This window comes from Montipora foliosa, chromosome 12 (genome assembly GCF_036669935.1).
Source record: "Montipora foliosa isolate CH-2021 chromosome 12, ASM3666993v2, whole genome shotgun sequence".
NCBI classification, from domain to species: domain Eukaryota; kingdom Metazoa; phylum Cnidaria; class Anthozoa; order Scleractinia; family Acroporidae; genus Montipora; species Montipora foliosa.
The window spans coordinates 34,123,326-34,140,825 of record NC_090880.1 but is presented as its reverse complement, the minus strand read 5'-3'; the positions used below and the strand labels follow the sequence as shown (position 1 = coordinate 34,140,825).

The window sequence follows — 17,500 nt, the reverse complement described above, 5'->3', positions numbered from 1 at the left end:
ACGATTCAGAGTTGTGTTTGGCGTTCAGCCCGAGTGTCCCAGGTGACGATGAGATCGTGCTTAACGCTATGCGTGACTGCATTAAAGATCTAAAGGATTGGATGATCAGGGATCAGTTAAAGCTAAATGACGACAAGACTGAATTTTTACTTATAGGCATCAAACAACAGCTTGAGAAGGTTAACTTTAGTAGTATCACCGTTGGTGATGAACTTATAGAAGCTAAATCCGAAGTTAGCAATCTTGGGTCATGGTTTGACTCATCTTAACATGTCTATCCATATCAGTAAGCTTTGTGCATCGGCCTTCTGCCATCTATATCATATAGGTCGTATTCGTAAGTTTTTAAGTTCAGATGCTACCAAAGCTCTCGTGCATGCGTTTGTCGCATCACGTGTAGACTATTGCATCAGTCTTTTATATGGTCTGCCTGCCATACAAATCAACAAAGTGCAACGTGTTTAAAAAGCTGCTGCGAGGCTGGTAAGCCGCGCGCCGCGCTATTGTCACGTTACACCCTTTTTGGACACTGGCTACCGGTCAAACAGCGGATTAATTACAAGAATTTGCTCTTGACGTTCAAGACCATCCACCGAAGTCGCCAGTTTATTTGCAAGAGCTAATTTCAGTTAAGATGCCAGGCGCGTATAGGTTAAGATCATCTTCTAATGATCTCCTACTTGAACCGCCATCTTTTCGAACTAGAGCCACCTTGGGCGATAGGTCATTTCAAGTAGCCGCGCCAAAATTGTGGAATGCTCCGCTGCATGAAATCCGCTGTATTTCTAAGATCAATACTTTCAAGCGCCATCTTGAGACACACCTGTTTGGCATTTCTTTTTCTTAAAGTTTATTTACTTTCCTTTTTAATCACGTATAATATATTTTATTTTATATTGTTTATTATAAATCTTTTAAAATTTTATCATATGTAAAGCGCATTTGATCATATTTACATGGATAATGCACTATATGAGTTTTAAATTATTATTATTATTATTATTATTATTATTATTATTATTACCAAAATTGTTAGACTTCAAAGTCTTCTGGGATAAGGGCTATAAATCGTAGGCCCCGTCTCACAAATATCTTCCACGTTTATAACTTCCTTGTAGGACGTTAAAGAACGCACACACTTTTCGAGAAGAGTAGGGATGAAGTTCTTGGTGTTGTGGCTTTCCTTAGCTTTGTGAGTGTATGGGTGTGTGGGTCCACATAGCTGCCAATACTCCATCCTACTCGAACAAATGTAATAACAAACAAACATATCCCCTGGTTAAAAGGTGAAGGGTGCATTTAAATGCCTGCCATTAACAGGGCTAAGTTCGCTCCTGACGGAGAAACGCCTCCCTGGAATGATCCCATAGATATCTGTCCTTAACCAATCTCGACCATGCAGGTCCAAGCTGTCTGGTGAGATCATCCCTCCAGCGTGTTTTTGGACGGCCCTGCCTGTAATAATTGTCAATTACAACGCTCCCTATGGAGCCATGAAAGAGGTACTGCTGGTGAGGTGGATTCAAACACTGGTGGTGAATGAGACGGCAATCATCTGCGAAGATGAAGCGATCATCATCATGTATGTATGTATATGTGTTAAGTATATATTCCTCCATGGGACAACTTTCAGGTGTCAGCAATAGAGAGTTCGGGTGGAGACGAGGATACCTAAACTTCGAGCCAGGATTCGAGCTAGGATCCGAGCCAGGATTCCAGCCAGGATTCGAGCTAAGATGAGCTTTCTCCGCTATTTATTCTCGAATCTCTCGGATAGGTTAGGTCTCGAATCGGTTAGGTTAGGTCTATTTGCGTTGGTTCTAGTCTAGTTAGGGTTAGGGTAGGTCTCGATTAGGTTAGGTTAGGTCTCGGTTAGGTCTCGAATCCTGGCTCGGATCCTAGCTCGGATCCTGGCTCGAATCCTGGCTCGGATCCTGGCCTTATTCTTAGTTTATCTCGTTGGAGACATGACAACAGGAAATAAGTTTCCCCAAGGCTACCCTTTACACGAAGAGAGAGAGGGGAAGAAACCACTAATGTAGGATGCCTCATCTCACGTGGCGGAAGAGCTCATCTGTCGAACTTAAATTAATTGAATAGATCTTTACTATATTTAATTATTCCTTTGTTTTCTATATCGTTTGTAATATGCTATAATTTAAAATTCATGTTCAGATTCAGATTCAGATTCAAAGAAGAAACAAAGGGGTTGTAGGTTGAACTGTATTTTGAAACAATTGATACTGGCCTAGACGGGAATTTGCTAACCTGCGATCAGGCTCTATTTTAGTTTCGCGTGTTGTGGAGTTGGCGAAACGAAAAATAGAGCCTGACCAAATTCCTCTTCGAAATTCCTTCCGCCTACTTTTTTTGATTGATTGACATGTCCTTCATCGGCCAATCAAATTTACTTCCATTACACCAATACACGTGTGGACGGCAGATTCACGCAATTTTGTTTTGACCAGAGTTAATTACCGTGGGAGGAATATTGTAAACGAATTCGAAAGTTACCGTTGGCTTTAATTTGAGAAAAACACATTTAAAGCATGGGGAATGTTTTCGACGACTATATTGCGGCAAAGGCCGGTGTAATTCTCCCTCCGAACTTCACTGAATATGCAATCTTTTAAGGTTGACATCTTAATTTGTAATTGAGATAACCTAGCATTTTGTCGTTGGACGCTTTGGCAATAGATTTTTAAAGAAAAAAAAAGAGAAATACATTATTTCTTTAACGTGTTTGCCCATGAAGGTTTCTTTGTTGATTTTTTCGGGTAATATCTTCAGTTGCAGTGTATTTCTAGAATTGCGCGCAGTAAAATCATGATAAGTTTGGCTGTTAATTTTTTGATGGAGTACGAACAGTAAGATGGACTCGCAAAGTTTATTTTATTGTTGTACAATTGATCTCTCTGGAAACATGCCATTTTAGTTTCTGGAGTGCGAGTTTAAAGTTAAATCAACTGGAAATATTATGAAGTGTGCAAGCAAACCGTGTCACGTACAGTAAATAAATAAAGCGCGCCGTTTGATACACAGATATTCAAAACATGCATTCGTGCAACTTGCTATTTTATCAGCATCTCCTCCTGTTGATATATATGTCCCTTGTCTCGTCCAGGAAATCAATATGCATCGGCTTTCATTGCCATTTGAAAGAACCACCTATTTAGCTTTCTAAACATAAGGGAAGTTTGTGCCAAAGTACTTTCAACCCCATGGCCACAGAGCTCGACAACGGAATCGCTAATTTCACTCGTTCCAGAGATTCAAACCCGATTCTGGACAAGTTATGAGATGTTTCAGATGGCATATCTCCATTTATACAAATAAAATCAAGTTGCACCGTCCACGGCATTGTAAGAACAAAAGGGAGCAAATTTTTTCGTCAACTTATGGCGGATTAGTCTCGAGGAGTTCGCGAGAGCTCCGCGCAATCACGATGGCATTTTCACTTCCGGCGTTTCAACAGCCAATCAGATCACGAGTTTGGTCGGCCAAAATTTGGCCGACCGTCCGGAATTCTTGAGAGACTTTTGGTCAGGCCCAATTTTAGCGAGCGACGACATAAGAGAACATATGGGCGAAGCTAAAAATGGGCCTGATCGCAGGTTAGGAATTTGCGGGCATGGAAACTAGTTTTCAATGAAAACAATTCGAATAGCATCATGGGAATATCTGGTGACTCATTGAATATTATGGCGTTGCAAGTCATCAGAAAAACAAAACGGGTCGTTTTGGTTTTATTCGTGAAATGGCTTCTCTGAAAGGCTTCCTTCCACCGCCTGGGAGTACTCTATGGAGAAAAGATCGTAGTCGAATCCCCTCCGAGAGCGAAAGAAGTTCTTCACCGACAATTAAACACGTCGTCATCAGGGAAGTATGGCAGAAAGGCAATCCTTCTCCACACGCTGTTTACAAAATCGACGTGATAACCAAGTCGAACCACTGGTTCGTTTTTCGAAGATATCGCGAATTCGGCGAACTCCACAAAATGCTAGTCAGTCTTTACGGCATTCCTAAAGATATGTTACCACCGAAGAAATTTACGTCCAAGATGGCGTTGTGTCACCTCGAAAAACGAAAGGCTGCATTAGAGCACTACCTTCAGCGACTTGTGAACAGCAGCACTTACGTATCAAGTTCTCCTGAAGTTATCGAGTTTTTGGAGGTCCAACGCCATGACGTGATGTCAGTAACACGGGCCCTGGCAAAAGATCTGTTTCACAAGGGACAAGATGTGTTGGCAAAAGGGGAAAGTTTCACCTTGACGCCCACTCAATTGTACTGCATTACACGTCAGTTGCAGTTGCCAGAACCATCTAAACCATTGGATGAGGAAGAAACAACAGATTTGGGGAATTTATATGATTTTATCTACCAATTGCGATCTCTCTGTGTGAGTAGCATGATTAACAAGGTAACGGCTTCACAGGAGCTCTCTAGCCACCTGGAATTTGATGTCTCGTTATTTAAGTCACTAAGATGTCTCATCATTGATGGCTGTCCTTTAATATTGATCAATAACCTCTCAAAAGTGCAATCACAGATAAATAATCTGACAACAAGGTACTGTTTGACCACAATGAAAGAGCTTCTTGTTGAGTGTGCTGCGGAGAAACGCATAGGACCTAAAGTCAAGGGAAGTGTGGAGTCTTGGAGGGGTCTCACAACCACTAAGCTTGTGCAGAATCGAGTTGTTGTTCAACCTTGGCATCAGCTTACCCATCTTGTCTTGACACACAACAAGCTGGCTGCATTTGATACCTCCCTCAAACTTCTGCCAGTTTTGCAAAATTTGGACGTCAGCCACAACGAATTTGTTCACTTGGATCTGCAACAGTTATGCTGTCCAAGCCTTGAGTATTTGAATTTGTCACACAACAACATCCATTTTGTAACTGGTATGCCTGGAGGACTTCCGCACCTCAAGGCTCTTGTTGTCAGCCATAATAACCTTGAAACAGTCACTGGCCTGGACTGCCTAACAGGGCTCATTGAACTTAACATTACAAACAACCAAATTCAAACTATTCATGAAATTTCAAAATTGCGCTCATTTTCACTTTTAAAGTACCTGTCTGTTTCTGAGAACCCTTTTGCTAGAGTGAAACCTTTCAGGGTAGTTGTGTTATCCTATTTCAAAGGTAGAGACTTGGTCCTTGACAAGGTTCCTATAACTAGCAAAGAGAGAGTCAAGCTGGAGTCCTACCCAACTAAAATTCGGGCCAGCAGTAGTCCTGACAATGTGTTTGATGGAGACATTGAAAACAGCGATGTGCTCCCTACAAGGTCTCATAGCTTTAGCTTGTTTGGTCCGTCAGAAAGTGACGAGGATTCAGGAATTGAAGGGGCATCCAGTCTTAGAAGCAACAGTATGGTCACAGAACTGGATGGAACTGAGATTTCTGACAGAGAGTTGCTCTTTAACTGGTCTTATTATAGTACGGAAGATTCATTACCAGGTGGCAACATAATTCAGGACCAATGTGAAGCTGGTGATGATGTCTTCATGTTAGGGGCTGAGAAGAAGAATATCAGTCAACAGAAGCAAGGTGATAATGAGAGAACCCAAAGTCCTGAAGAGGAGTACATGTATATTGCCAAAGACTCTGGATCTGTTTTGGAGCCAAAGGAGAGGGTAGTTCATGCATGTGAAGGGCTGGCTTGAGTTAAACAGTGCATTGTCCTTTGTTTGAAAACCTGTACACAGGTGGAAGCAAGTGGGAGAACCAGCTGTTGATCGGTAGTTTAATCAGCCCAGGGACAGGTTCACTGTCAAGTACGATGGTGGCAATGTGCTCAGCTAAAAGTAGCAATAATTCCTTGGTTAAATAACACTCAGAAAGTGACCTATCTGAAATACAAACAATTAAAGATAAAAAATTATTAGTTAACCCATTGGCTCTTGGGGGTTCCCCAAGGCATTAAGGCTGGTTTAGGTGTCAAAGTGTTAACACTTTGGGGACATGGTTTTGGACATGGGACATGGTTTTTCAGTGAGTGATTAACCCATTGACTCCTGGGGGTTCCCCATTGACGAGTAAAATCGTCTGATGTTAGGCAGAATAAAATACTAAGTCTGGCCGGTTTAGACGTCAAAGGGTTAAGCACAGGATTCAAAATGAATAGTGCATTATTAATTTTAGGATCACAAGTGCAATTATAAGTGGAGTCATTTTCAGTGATCCTGACAATGAAGTGCAGCTTTATTCAAAAATTATCCAAATGAACCTCACAAATCCATTCTGCTTCACTGCACCAGTCACCAGAAATCTAAGGATGCTTTTCATTTGACAGAACTTACCGGCCAGACAAGGCATTTGGAAGGACAAACTTTACAAAGCATTCAAAGTAACACTTTGAGGATGATAATTATATACTCTTCCAGAAGAATGTGAGGGATTATCATGCAAGTGTTCCTTCAAATTGTTGCATTTTCTTTGCAAACTGACGGGTCTGGCCTGTCAGTTCCGAAAAAAGGAAAGTGCCCTAAGAATCAACTATGGCAGTGGAAAAAAGTCATATTCATCTGGTTCTTAACTAAAGATTTCAGTTACAAGTAAGGATATAATTATAACAACTTAGTGGAGCCTAAAAAGACTGCTTTGAGTAAGCACCACATTTGCAACTTAAAAACTGTCATTATTAATGCTTTGTTTAAAGGAGTGGATATGCTAATCTTTGCAAGGTGTTTTCAAGTGGGTGTGTGTGTTAATTCTTTCCATTTTAGAGGGGTTTACAGAAAGTTAGACAGGTTGGATTTGTGGTAAGATGGAGTTGTAGTCACGACCGTGTATTTTGATGAAGTGGAACCAACTTAAGAACTTTTCTTCAGTATGGTGTGCATAAATAAAATTATTTTGTAATGTATCTTATAAGAAGAGTATAATATTGATCAGTGTTATGATGCTCTAATTTAAAGTGTATAGAAGCTTTCAGTAATTTATTTGAGCGGTATTATTGGTATTGATGGACAATACAGACATACCTGATGCAAGTTCAGTACTTTTGACCAGCTTGTATAAATTTCCTTTGCTGTTTAGTGGTCTTAAAGTATTTAATTAATTGTATTCTGTAAATTTATTTAAATGACAAACAATTTAAGGTGTTCAAAGGCAACTTTGGTTATTGGAAAAAAATAATGTTAAATGCTTTTGTTAATAGAAGGAGTGACCATTTTCTAGGTGGGGTTCAGTTGAATGCAGGAGTCATCATGAAAACAAATCCATTGGCAAAATTTGAACCTGGCTCAACTGCATCCAAGGTACTTACCATTGGACCACACCACGTCCATTTTGTCTCACTTTAATTATCATGGTGGTCAAAATTTCTCCGGGATTGTTGTTTTACTGTAACTATCTCTTGGCAGTAACAACTCTTTTGTTATTTATATTTGCAATGGAGATGATTATTAACAAATGACTTGTCCTAGAATTTATCAGAGGGATCATTTATGCTTAAAGTATTAAATAAAAATTATTGATAACTTAAACCATGTTCTCCATGATAGTACTCCATTTTAAGCCATCAGGAGGATTAATAAATATTATTGGTTTTATGATGAGAGCTCTTACCTTCCTTAAATGTGTTCAAGATTTGGAAGTGAACTTTATAGTGTTGAATTACTACAAACTTGTGCAACTTATCTCAGATGGTTAAGCTATCATTAAAGACCTTCCCACTTTCTCCAACTATGCCATTGTCACACAGATTTAATGGTTACCATGGGTAACTTTGCCCTGGGACCCCCTGTTGCCCAGATACACATGGCTGCATGATAGTACCTGTGAGATAAATAAGGCATTATCCAGAATTTTTAATGGGTAAATGTGACCCTAACACCAGAGATCCGTGTATGAAGCTGATCTTTTACAATATTACAATTGAAATAACTACCTCTTGAGAATAATTTCACGAAATGGCAAAAAAATTAGTAGACACTCATAAAAATTAATGTGACCTTGGGGAGGAGGGGGGGGGGGGGGGGGCATGCATGAGACTGGTGGTGTTCAAGCTGCTGCTTGTTTTGATTTTGAAAGAGTCCCTTTAGCCCACAAAGGCAAAAAAGACATTTGCGTAGCTGGAAAGCCTATCAAGGATGGTGCCTACTAATTCAAGGGTATTTTTGTGCAGTTTACTGAAATTATGTGTGGGAAAAGCAGGCTTACAGTCAAACCACGTGAAGCGTACCCCTCAAGATTACATTAATGAGTTGATTATTTGAATATTGAACCTGCTAGTCGTTTCAAGAATGCAATAATGAATTGATTATCAGATAATTAATTGAACTCACTACTCGTTCCAAGAATACGGCTAATGGGTTAAATGTTAAAAAAAATCAAGTTACTATTGACTTTTGAAATGACTAGTGAGTTCACTATTCAAATAATCAATTCATTATTGCATTCTTGAAGTGACTAGCGGGTTCAATATTCAAATAATCAATCTATTAATGTAATCTGGAGGGGTATGCTTCACTTGGTTTGACTGTAACAAGTGTCATTGAAATCCAAATTGGGGGTAACCATCCATGTTTCAAAGATAAGTTATGGACAATAAAATTTTTGTAAAAAGCTTTAAATTTCAAAGCTACGTATGATGTTTGTTGAACTCCTTGCTTCCACTGTGTTTTTATTGCAATTATGAAGAAGAGCACGAGGGAAAAACACAAGACAATTACCCATCATGCACCTAATTTACACTGACGTAATGTATAAAAACAACGCAACTATAATTGAAGGTTTGTTTTTGGATTCCAGGAGCACTTGCAAAGTTCTGCTTTCTTCGCATAGTTTTAAACCGCGCTAAAAATCCTGTCCATTGAAAATCCGAGTCGTAGGCACCGCACGCAAGCAAACAAAAAAATTACATAAACAAACAACTGGCGTTCTCAGGGAGCGGATTGTCCTGGGCATAATACAATGTAATGTCTGATAACTTTAATGGCGGTCGCGTGGAAGTCAACACTACGGAAGAAAGCGAAGGTGAGGCATTTTCTGCGAAAAAACTAATATTTTTAGAAAGTATTACTGCCTTTTAACGGTTTATTCGTCTGTTGCTGTTTCGGTCAGTGTAAAACGCAGACTCGGGGCCGGGGTTAAAATGCAGACTTAGGTTATAACGTAACTGTTGAAAAAAGCCCAAACCCCTTAGAAATGCTAATGCACCTATCAATGTAAACCCTGTGGGAGGGGGGGGGGGGGGAGTGCGGGCAAGGGTGGGGATTTGACCAAGGAGCAAAAATTCTGGTCAATAGACCTTTTCGGCTTGTACATTTTGTTTTCCCAATACAGATCATGTGATAATACTCAGGAGGTTTGGTCTTTTCTTTTGTTCATTAAAATGAGGGCATGCAAGCATATTCATGCTTGCATGCCCTCATTTTAATGAACAAAACAAAGGACCAAGCCTCCTGAGTATTATCACATGATCTGTATTGGGAAAACAAAATGTACAAGCCGAAAAGGTCTATTTCGCAAAGGTGGGGCAGCATACGTTCATCAAAATGTAGTTAGAAATCCCCACCCAGGACTAGATGGCCTATGAAGTAGCAGGTAAACATCAATAAAAAAACTCACCTTCTACGAAACCCACGCCATTCCAAAGCCAGGAAAGACGATGCCAGTTAACCATGCTTTATCTTGGTCCCAGTCTCTCTGCCGAAAAAAATTAAATGTCCCGACCCCCGAGCAAAGGTACTCAATCAAAGATGATGAGATGGATTTCGCCGTCAAATCACCACCCCTTGCCCGCACTCCCCCCCACGGGGTTTACATTGATAGGTGCATAACCTTAGGCCTAAAACAACATTTAGGCTTAACTGTTAGCATTTCTAATGGGTTTGGGCTTTTTCAACAGTTAAATTATAACCTCAGTCTGCATTTTACCCCTGGTCTTCAGTCTGCAGTCTGCGTTTCACACTGACCGGTTGCTGTTTGAAAAAAGCCGGAAGTACAAGACAGTTGCGCTCAGATATATACGCATATTAATCTCCTGTTGTAGGGCTCAAATATATATTATAAAATAACACGTAAATATTAATTTATATTTATCAAACGCTAACATGTGCGGTTGTGTTGTGAGTAGACATGTCCTTGGTGGCCCAACAGTACAAGAAAACAGTTAAACTTACAATTGATTTTTCAAGTATAGTAGTTAGCAATCCATATAAGTACTTATATCTTAAAGTTTATAGTTTATCTTTTTGGTAGAATTTTGAATGGTTTATCGAAGATGTCGAACATGTACTGAAAAGTGTTGGAGAGAATCTACGACCAGAGTTTCAAGAGTACAGTAAGTAAAACATAGTATCCTGCAGGTACCCCGATACCAGCTCAAGCAAGGTTAATTACAGCGTTAGTCTTGTTTATTCCCCCCCCCCCCCCCCTTCCTTTCCCTGGCCGGGGCTCATGGGAAGCATGATAACGTCACCACGCCCTAAGTGCAATGAGCCAGTGTTAGCCACACAAATGAGCTCGACAGAAAGTGGCACTTTATTGCTCTTTTTACTCATTCTAAGGAGTTGCTTCTCCTTTTTCAAGGGCAGCCTTGCTTGGGACTAATTATGTGTTATGCACTTATCATTGGCTTTCCCTGGGATTGACCCCTGTATCACCCTGGGGATTTATTTTCAAGATCAAACAAAAACCTATTAAATGTGCAGGGTAATTGGGGCATAAAATTCATGCTGGCTGGATTAATGGGAAAGGTGTGTCCCTGTAATGGGCCACCGTAAAATTAAGTTGATGTTCTGACCGCATCACAAAATGAGTTAACTAGATCTTTTTTGAAGTCTCGAGCTTACAATTTTGTCTACTAGCAATAAAATCCAACATTTGGTAAGAAAGACATAACACTTACCCCTACCCCTTGCCTCCCTAACCCTCGTGTATCACTTCATGCCCCTTAAAACCCATCAACCCTTATCCCTGGAACAAACCTAGTGACTGCTTGCAAGATACATGTGTATTGTAAATGTCTGATTTTAGACATGAGCCTTAAAACTACCCTTCTTCTTTTAGAGGGAATTACTGATTAAACAGTTTAGTCCAATTTTGATTTGTAATTTTAATTACTGTAACAATAACTTGACTGAAGAGGATTACCGGGCGGGTACTTAGCACTTGTGTGATTCTGTGTGAGAACTTAGAAAACAATAATAATAATATTGTTTCCTAATGCTGTTATTTTCCTTAACAGCTTATGAAGATGGACAACAAAGGGAGTTATTTGTCTTGGATGGAACAATTCTAGTTTATATTCGAGGTACATATTTTGAATATACATCTGGACTTATTATCAGTTTCCAATAATTTTATTATGATCATGTGGGAAGGAAAGAACATGGGATCAAGGCATTAGGCAATCAATGTGGGCCGAGAATAATTTAGTCATTCTATTTGCCCAGCTGGACTCTGTTCTCCCATTGTCCTCTTCTTTCACAATTCAAAATTTCTGTTCATTGTTTTTTATTTTATATGAGAAACAGCACTTTTAATGACAGGTATAACATTAGACTAGCATTGTTTTTGATGATGAATGTTAATATGAAAATTATACATTTCTTAAAACCACCTTCAGTAATAAGGAGTACATGTATGTACATGTTAAAAACTGAGCTTTCAACTCTGCTAGAGTCTGACAATCACAATGAAATTGATCAGGTCATGGTGGCACATGACATGTGACCTGGTCAGCCTCATCCAGATCACCAGAAACTTGTACCTCCCCCATCTCACTTACGGTCGGACTGCTGTTTAGGGTCCTGGACAGGTCTTGTGAACCAATCTTTTTTTTCCTAATCAGTGACCGAAGCTCAAAGAAATTGATTTTTTAGTTTAAAATTAGCGGGGAAAAATCTATCTTATAATGATGTACACGTAGTTGGTTGTGCTTGATGGCAACTAGAATGCATATTTAAGTATTATTGCTTTATGTGTGGTATTGTCATCTTACTTGTTTGTGGCAGGTGCAGGATACAATATACCAGTATGTGTGTTATTACAAGAGGATCACCCGTTTGTTGCTCCTTTGGTGTACGTGAGACCAACCAATACAATGGTATTAAAACCATCGAAGCATCTTGACACCAGTGGAAAAGTGTATCATCCATATCTTCACAACTGGTCTTGTGTATGTAATCCAGCCACTGTTTGAAACTTTAATTTAAAAAGAGTACAGTCTTCGTAGGAAACCGCTTGCAAATGCACATAGACAACAGTTACAAAAGCTATCACATGGCCTGCAGTAGTTTTTTTCTTTTAAGTAATTTTTTCTCAAGGACTAAGAGAATGAATGTCATGCTGGCGGGTAGAGGATGCAATTTACTCAATTTTTTGTTCTTTCCTCTTATTCCAGAGTAGCATTCTCTGCTGTTTCTTGGAGGAAATTATTATTCGAAATTCTTGTCTTTTGTCATTAACCTATAATTCAAACCTTAAAAGTTCTCTATTATAATTAATTTAGTAAGATCAAGTGCTCTAGCTTATCATTATCTAAATAGGAAATATGTGATTCTCATTCAACATTCTTTTTTGAAGAGCAGGGTTGTCACTAAGATTTCAAGTTGCTGGGTAAATACAACAAGTAGGCGGGGAATCAAAGGGCTAGGGATTTCTTTTGGTTCTATTTTTCTTCTATTTTCCAATAAAAGTAGCCGAGGGCCACTCTCTTAGTAGCTGGGGAAAATCCCCGGCCCCCGGCCCTTAATGACAACCCTGGAAGAGTGTTCAAGTCCCATTCCTAGGAGTCAATAGGTTAATTATTAAGATAACAGTGAAAAGAAAGATTTGTAAAGCATACAATAAGTACAAAAAACTCGCATAATGCGGTCTGCAATTGAGAAAAAAAAGGTACTGTACATGACCATATTCATTGCATGAATCAAGATTTTTATGCACCTCATTTCAACAATTTTCTCCTTGGTCCCCATTCAAAAATAAAATAAACAAAACATGTAGTCACGCTACGGAAGTCATCTGTCACGCCGATCGTGGAGCGGTGTCCCCCCCTTTTACGCCAACATTGTCTCTTGCATTTTTCTATTGTAGTGTGTCTTAACCATAAATACCCGCGGGAACTGCGACATTAACAGTATAATAACATATAATTAAACAACCTACTAACCTCACTTGCTAGGAACCAAGCGCTGTCACAACCTCAGTCCAACATTCCCCAGTGCACCCCATGTGCTCAGCTAGTAAGAGGTTCAATTAATAATTTAAATACTATGCAAGTCACTAATTCATTATCTAACCTAGCTAATTATTATGGGTTCCTTTCCTGGCCTTGGCTTCAGGAGTTAGCACAAAAACAAGATCAAATTGAAATGATTATGTCATGCATGATAATATTATAAAAAGAAATGACCTCATTTTTCAAGTACATGTAGTTAAGCAAACAAACAAGCGTCTCACAAGTGATGTTTTCGTTTTGAATAATTAATTAAAATTATTCCTTAAAGTGCCTATGAAACAAAAAATAACAAAGGTTTATTTGAAAGATTCTTTGAAGAAAGGAAACATAGTGTTCTCATTTTTAAAATATCTAATATCATTGGAAAGGTATTAACTAAAGGTTTTTGTGTTAAAACTGATGACATCATCAGTGGTTCCAAGGGGAGAAACAAATCACAAAATCTAAAATATCCGTGCAAATATTACCGCAGTTCTCTTCAAACTTGGCACTAATAATGTTTATCAGTCAGCACACAAAATGACAACCACTGTACAGTTGCCATGACAACCGTTTTGCTTCCAGATCAAGGTTGTGCGGAACTGGTGTTTTCACTTTTTGTCTTAACCAAACATCATTTACACTCAATGAGTTGACTACGAGACCTACAGCAACATGGGCTCTTTGTGTGTTTTGAGCAGGACTGTCTGTCTTGCTTGATTTGAGAGGAAATTGAAAAACTTCATTTGCAACCTAAAGGGACTGGAGCCAAAAGTGTTGCCATGGTTACATCATACTCTGGACCACCTTGCACCTTACTTAATTAATTAAAGGTTATTACTCATGCCAAGTTTGAATCATATCGCTGTTACACTTTGAGAGATATTCTTGATTTTGTGATTCATCTTCTAGCGGAACCACTGATGACATCATCAATTTGCTAGTTTGCATAACACAAAAACTCAAATATCTCTGAAACAAAAAAAAAGATACTTCAAAACCGTAAAGGCCATTATTCATTATTTTGAAAACTCTTTCAAATAGGCATAAATTATTTTTTACTTCATAGGCACTTTAACCAGTGGTTGTCATCTTTTCATGAATCACAAAAGGGTGCCATCAAATTTTCATACAATTATAGTATTTGCTCAACATGCTAACCTTTTAGTTTCTTTTTTTACATGTAGGGATCTTCTGATATTGCATCTTTACTTCAAATTGTGTGTAGCACTTTCTCCGACTTTCCACCAGTTTTTGCTAAACGGACGTCAAATGGAAATAGCAATAACAGAGTAGCTGAGCCTCAGGGTTCAGCAAGCTTGCCCCAAACAGGTAGCCCACCTTTCATTTTTCTGAACCTTCACAAATAAAATTAATATAATGTTGAAGACCAGTGCATATGCAATCCTTGAAAGTAGATATTTAACTACAGTAAATTTTCTTAGATCTTGTCTATATTCTCCCTTAATCTAAGAATCAAGTACAGATAAATGATCTAGCGTGCAAGAGCAAACATTCTTTCAATGCAGAGCGTTGTGTGATATTAATTTTTTACCACAATTGCTGGTAATCTCTCGATCTGATTGGCTAATTTGCCGTTTTTTATAAGAGTCTAGACAACGCTGCTCACATCAATGTGTCACGCACTGTAATAGCCAATCAGGAACGCTTATTTTGGGAAATAAACCAATCAGATTACGACAAAGTTATAGACCACGCTTGCTCTTTCTTGGTCACACTCTGAAATAGAAATTTTCTTTAGCATTGAATATTGTCACGGTGGTAAAAAACAAATCGAAAGTGGTTCAGCGTTGTCTGTACTCTTATCGACAACGATACTTTTCATCACAGTGGTCAAAATTTGTTGTGGACTCACAAGGCACACAACATTTTGACCACTCTGATGACGAATATCGTTGTCGATAAGAGTACATTGCTGAACCACTTTCTGTTTGTTAAATTCCACTATTATGCCATTTTACCATATTATTTGGTCAAGAGAACGCACAAAATGTGAGACAGTAATGCACTGTAGTGACCCGGTTTGACCGGTTTAGAACAGAGCAAATACGCATGGAACGGGAGTTTTTCAATGAAAGAAATTGTTTTCAACACGATGCAAAGCCTGAGAATTTAGCTTGTCATTGCTTGTCACACATCATTTCGTGTATCCAATCAAATAAAGGATATTTCGCTGGCTTTTTGTGCTGTTTACATCGTTCACCTGCACCTTGAGGGAAAGATGATGCATTTTTTAAAAACACTCTTACCAAATAAAATTGAAGGAAAATAATACCTTTTTTGTTGTGGAATATTAATGAAAATTCTTATTCCATGGTTTAAGATAATTATTCCGGTAATACTCGCAGTCATTTTGCTCATTGCTCATATTTATCCTTGCCCCTGCAGCGCTTGGAAAAATATTACACAACTGGCAAAATATCTGCACATATTGTATGTTAAACCATCAAGTAAGATGTATTTATCTCAGGAATACGCGACCCTCTTACTAGGTCAGCCATGGGAAAAAATAATGCCTGTGAACTTTCCTGAACAACTTCACCCCCATGGCTCTAAAATCCAACTTTTGTGAAATAAAAGGTAATATGGTTCCTGACTGACAGTTGGCCAGTTTCATATTCTCACAGCTGGACTGGATTTAGCATGAAATGGAGGCTAATGCAGGCAAATTAATTTCCATTTGAAGAGATTTGCCTGCTTTAGCCTCCATTTCATGCTAGATCCAGTCCAGCCATGAGAATTTGAAAATGCTCTATTTTTCAATATTAAATTGTTTGGTAATTTTGTTATTTTAACACATTATGTTTTGCTCCTAAATCTCCCGAGGTCCAGGAGATGTATCATTTGTATGGAAAAGAAGAGTGACAGCGTGCTGATTCCATGTGGTCATTTGGGTGTCTGCTTGAGGTGTGCTAATGAACTGAAAAGAACCACTACAGTGTGTCCAGTATGCAGAAAAAATATCGATCAAGTTATTCGTGTGTATCAACCCTGAAAGATGGATATAATAGTTCCAAGGTCTCCCAGAGATTTAGACCATTCTCATTCAAGCCACCATTCAATATAGTGTTGTTTTTATTTACGGTGAATTAATTTGTTTTTTTTTATTATCACTATAATAATGATTAATAATTATTATTACTATTATTATAGTTATTATTTTCACTGACTCTCACACAAGCATGTACAGTGTACATGTAGTGTAGTTTTAAAAAGATAATGGCATAGCCCTTACCTTATCTTACCTTAATTAACTGCAAAACAAGGCATAGGCATTCGTAGGCATTTTGTTTCATTGGTTGATTGAAATGAAGTTAAAATTTGGCTATTGAATTTCTCATTCATTTTGATATGCTTTTGAAGCAGAAAGGTGTAAATGCCTTTGCAGCTTTCTCACTAGTTCACTTAAAGGCCTTACCTTCAACCAACAGGCTTTTTGACAGTTTGTTTTTGTTATGGAAATTTGCATTGCTCATTGTAGCGATATGATTGAATGAATTTCAGCTTTGGCAGGATTTTCGTACATAATCTATGTAAGTTCAGTTCCACAGTACGCAATGCATGTTGGTTGAAGGTGGGCATTTAACCTTGCTTTGTGCCACTATGTCTGACCTGTTATGACAAGCCAAAACAATGTCGCTCAGGTTGAGATTTTTCTACAGAAAGTGAATGTTTTCTTCATTTGTTGGATATCTGACTGGTCTAAAGCCAAGTTATAGTGCTTTGTCCTTAATGGCTTTTGTACCACTCAATTATAAAATGCAGACTGGGATTCTCAGGAAAGTAGGTGCGTGTCACTATGGTATTAAAGAATAACATTGAAAATTTAGTGTTCTATACATTTTCCACTAGACAGGAAGTTGAAAAAAGACCGTTTTGTTGTTAGTCTGCATTTTATACCTAGTTTCACTGACTGGTCTGTTTTACTGCTTTGTATCCAGTCCTGAAGGCTTGCAGAATTACCAGTGGTAACGTTTGAAATAGCTAATTCATACTGTCTGATACACTTTCTTCAGAAAATGATTCACTTTCACCATCAAAAAATGCTTGAAAAATTATTTTCTTATGAAACTGAGACTTCAAAAATGGAGTCTTGAAAATGTGTTGTGAACTTTAAAGTCATGTTCAAGCTATCGATAAGTGATGAAAACATGTCAAATTAGGGTCTCGCTTGTGATCAGAATATTATGAGAATTATTAAATACTTTGCAAGACTTTGAAAAAGAGTTGTTGCATGGTATGTATTAGCAATTTTGGCCTTATGGATAGAGTGAATATAATCTTTTTCACCTCTCTACTG

General features: G+C 38.5%; 2 protein-coding genes across 2 annotated transcripts in view; both read left to right on the top strand.

The window, feature by feature from the left end:
• The first annotated feature begins 3,431 nt into the window (after positions 1 to 3,431).
• LOC137979368 (nischarin-like) lies at positions 3,432 to 7,688 on the top strand. The gene has a single exon (XM_068826607.1). It carries the CDS (start codon positions 3,758 to 3,760, stop codon positions 5,672 to 5,674), a length of 1,917 nt encoding a protein of 638 aa, XP_068682708.1. The 5' UTR covers positions 3,432 to 3,757; the 3' UTR covers positions 5,675 to 7,688.
• A 1,039-nt stretch (positions 7,689 to 8,727) lies between these two features.
• Positions 8,728 to 17,500, top strand: part of LOC137978571 (tumor susceptibility gene 101 protein-like) — a 26,472-nt gene continuing 17,699 nt past the window's right edge. The window contains exons 1-5 of the mRNA XM_068825557.1: positions 8,728 to 8,990; positions 10,218 to 10,299; positions 11,206 to 11,271; positions 11,975 to 12,138; positions 14,367 to 14,511. Coding sequence (XP_068681658.1) covers positions 8,949 to 8,990; positions 10,218 to 10,299; positions 11,206 to 11,271; positions 11,975 to 12,138; positions 14,367 to 14,511 — 499 coding nt within the window. The 5' untranslated portion in view covers positions 8,728 to 8,948. The remainder of the gene's footprint in view (positions 8,991 to 10,217; positions 10,300 to 11,205; positions 11,272 to 11,974; positions 12,139 to 14,366; positions 14,512 to 17,500) is intronic.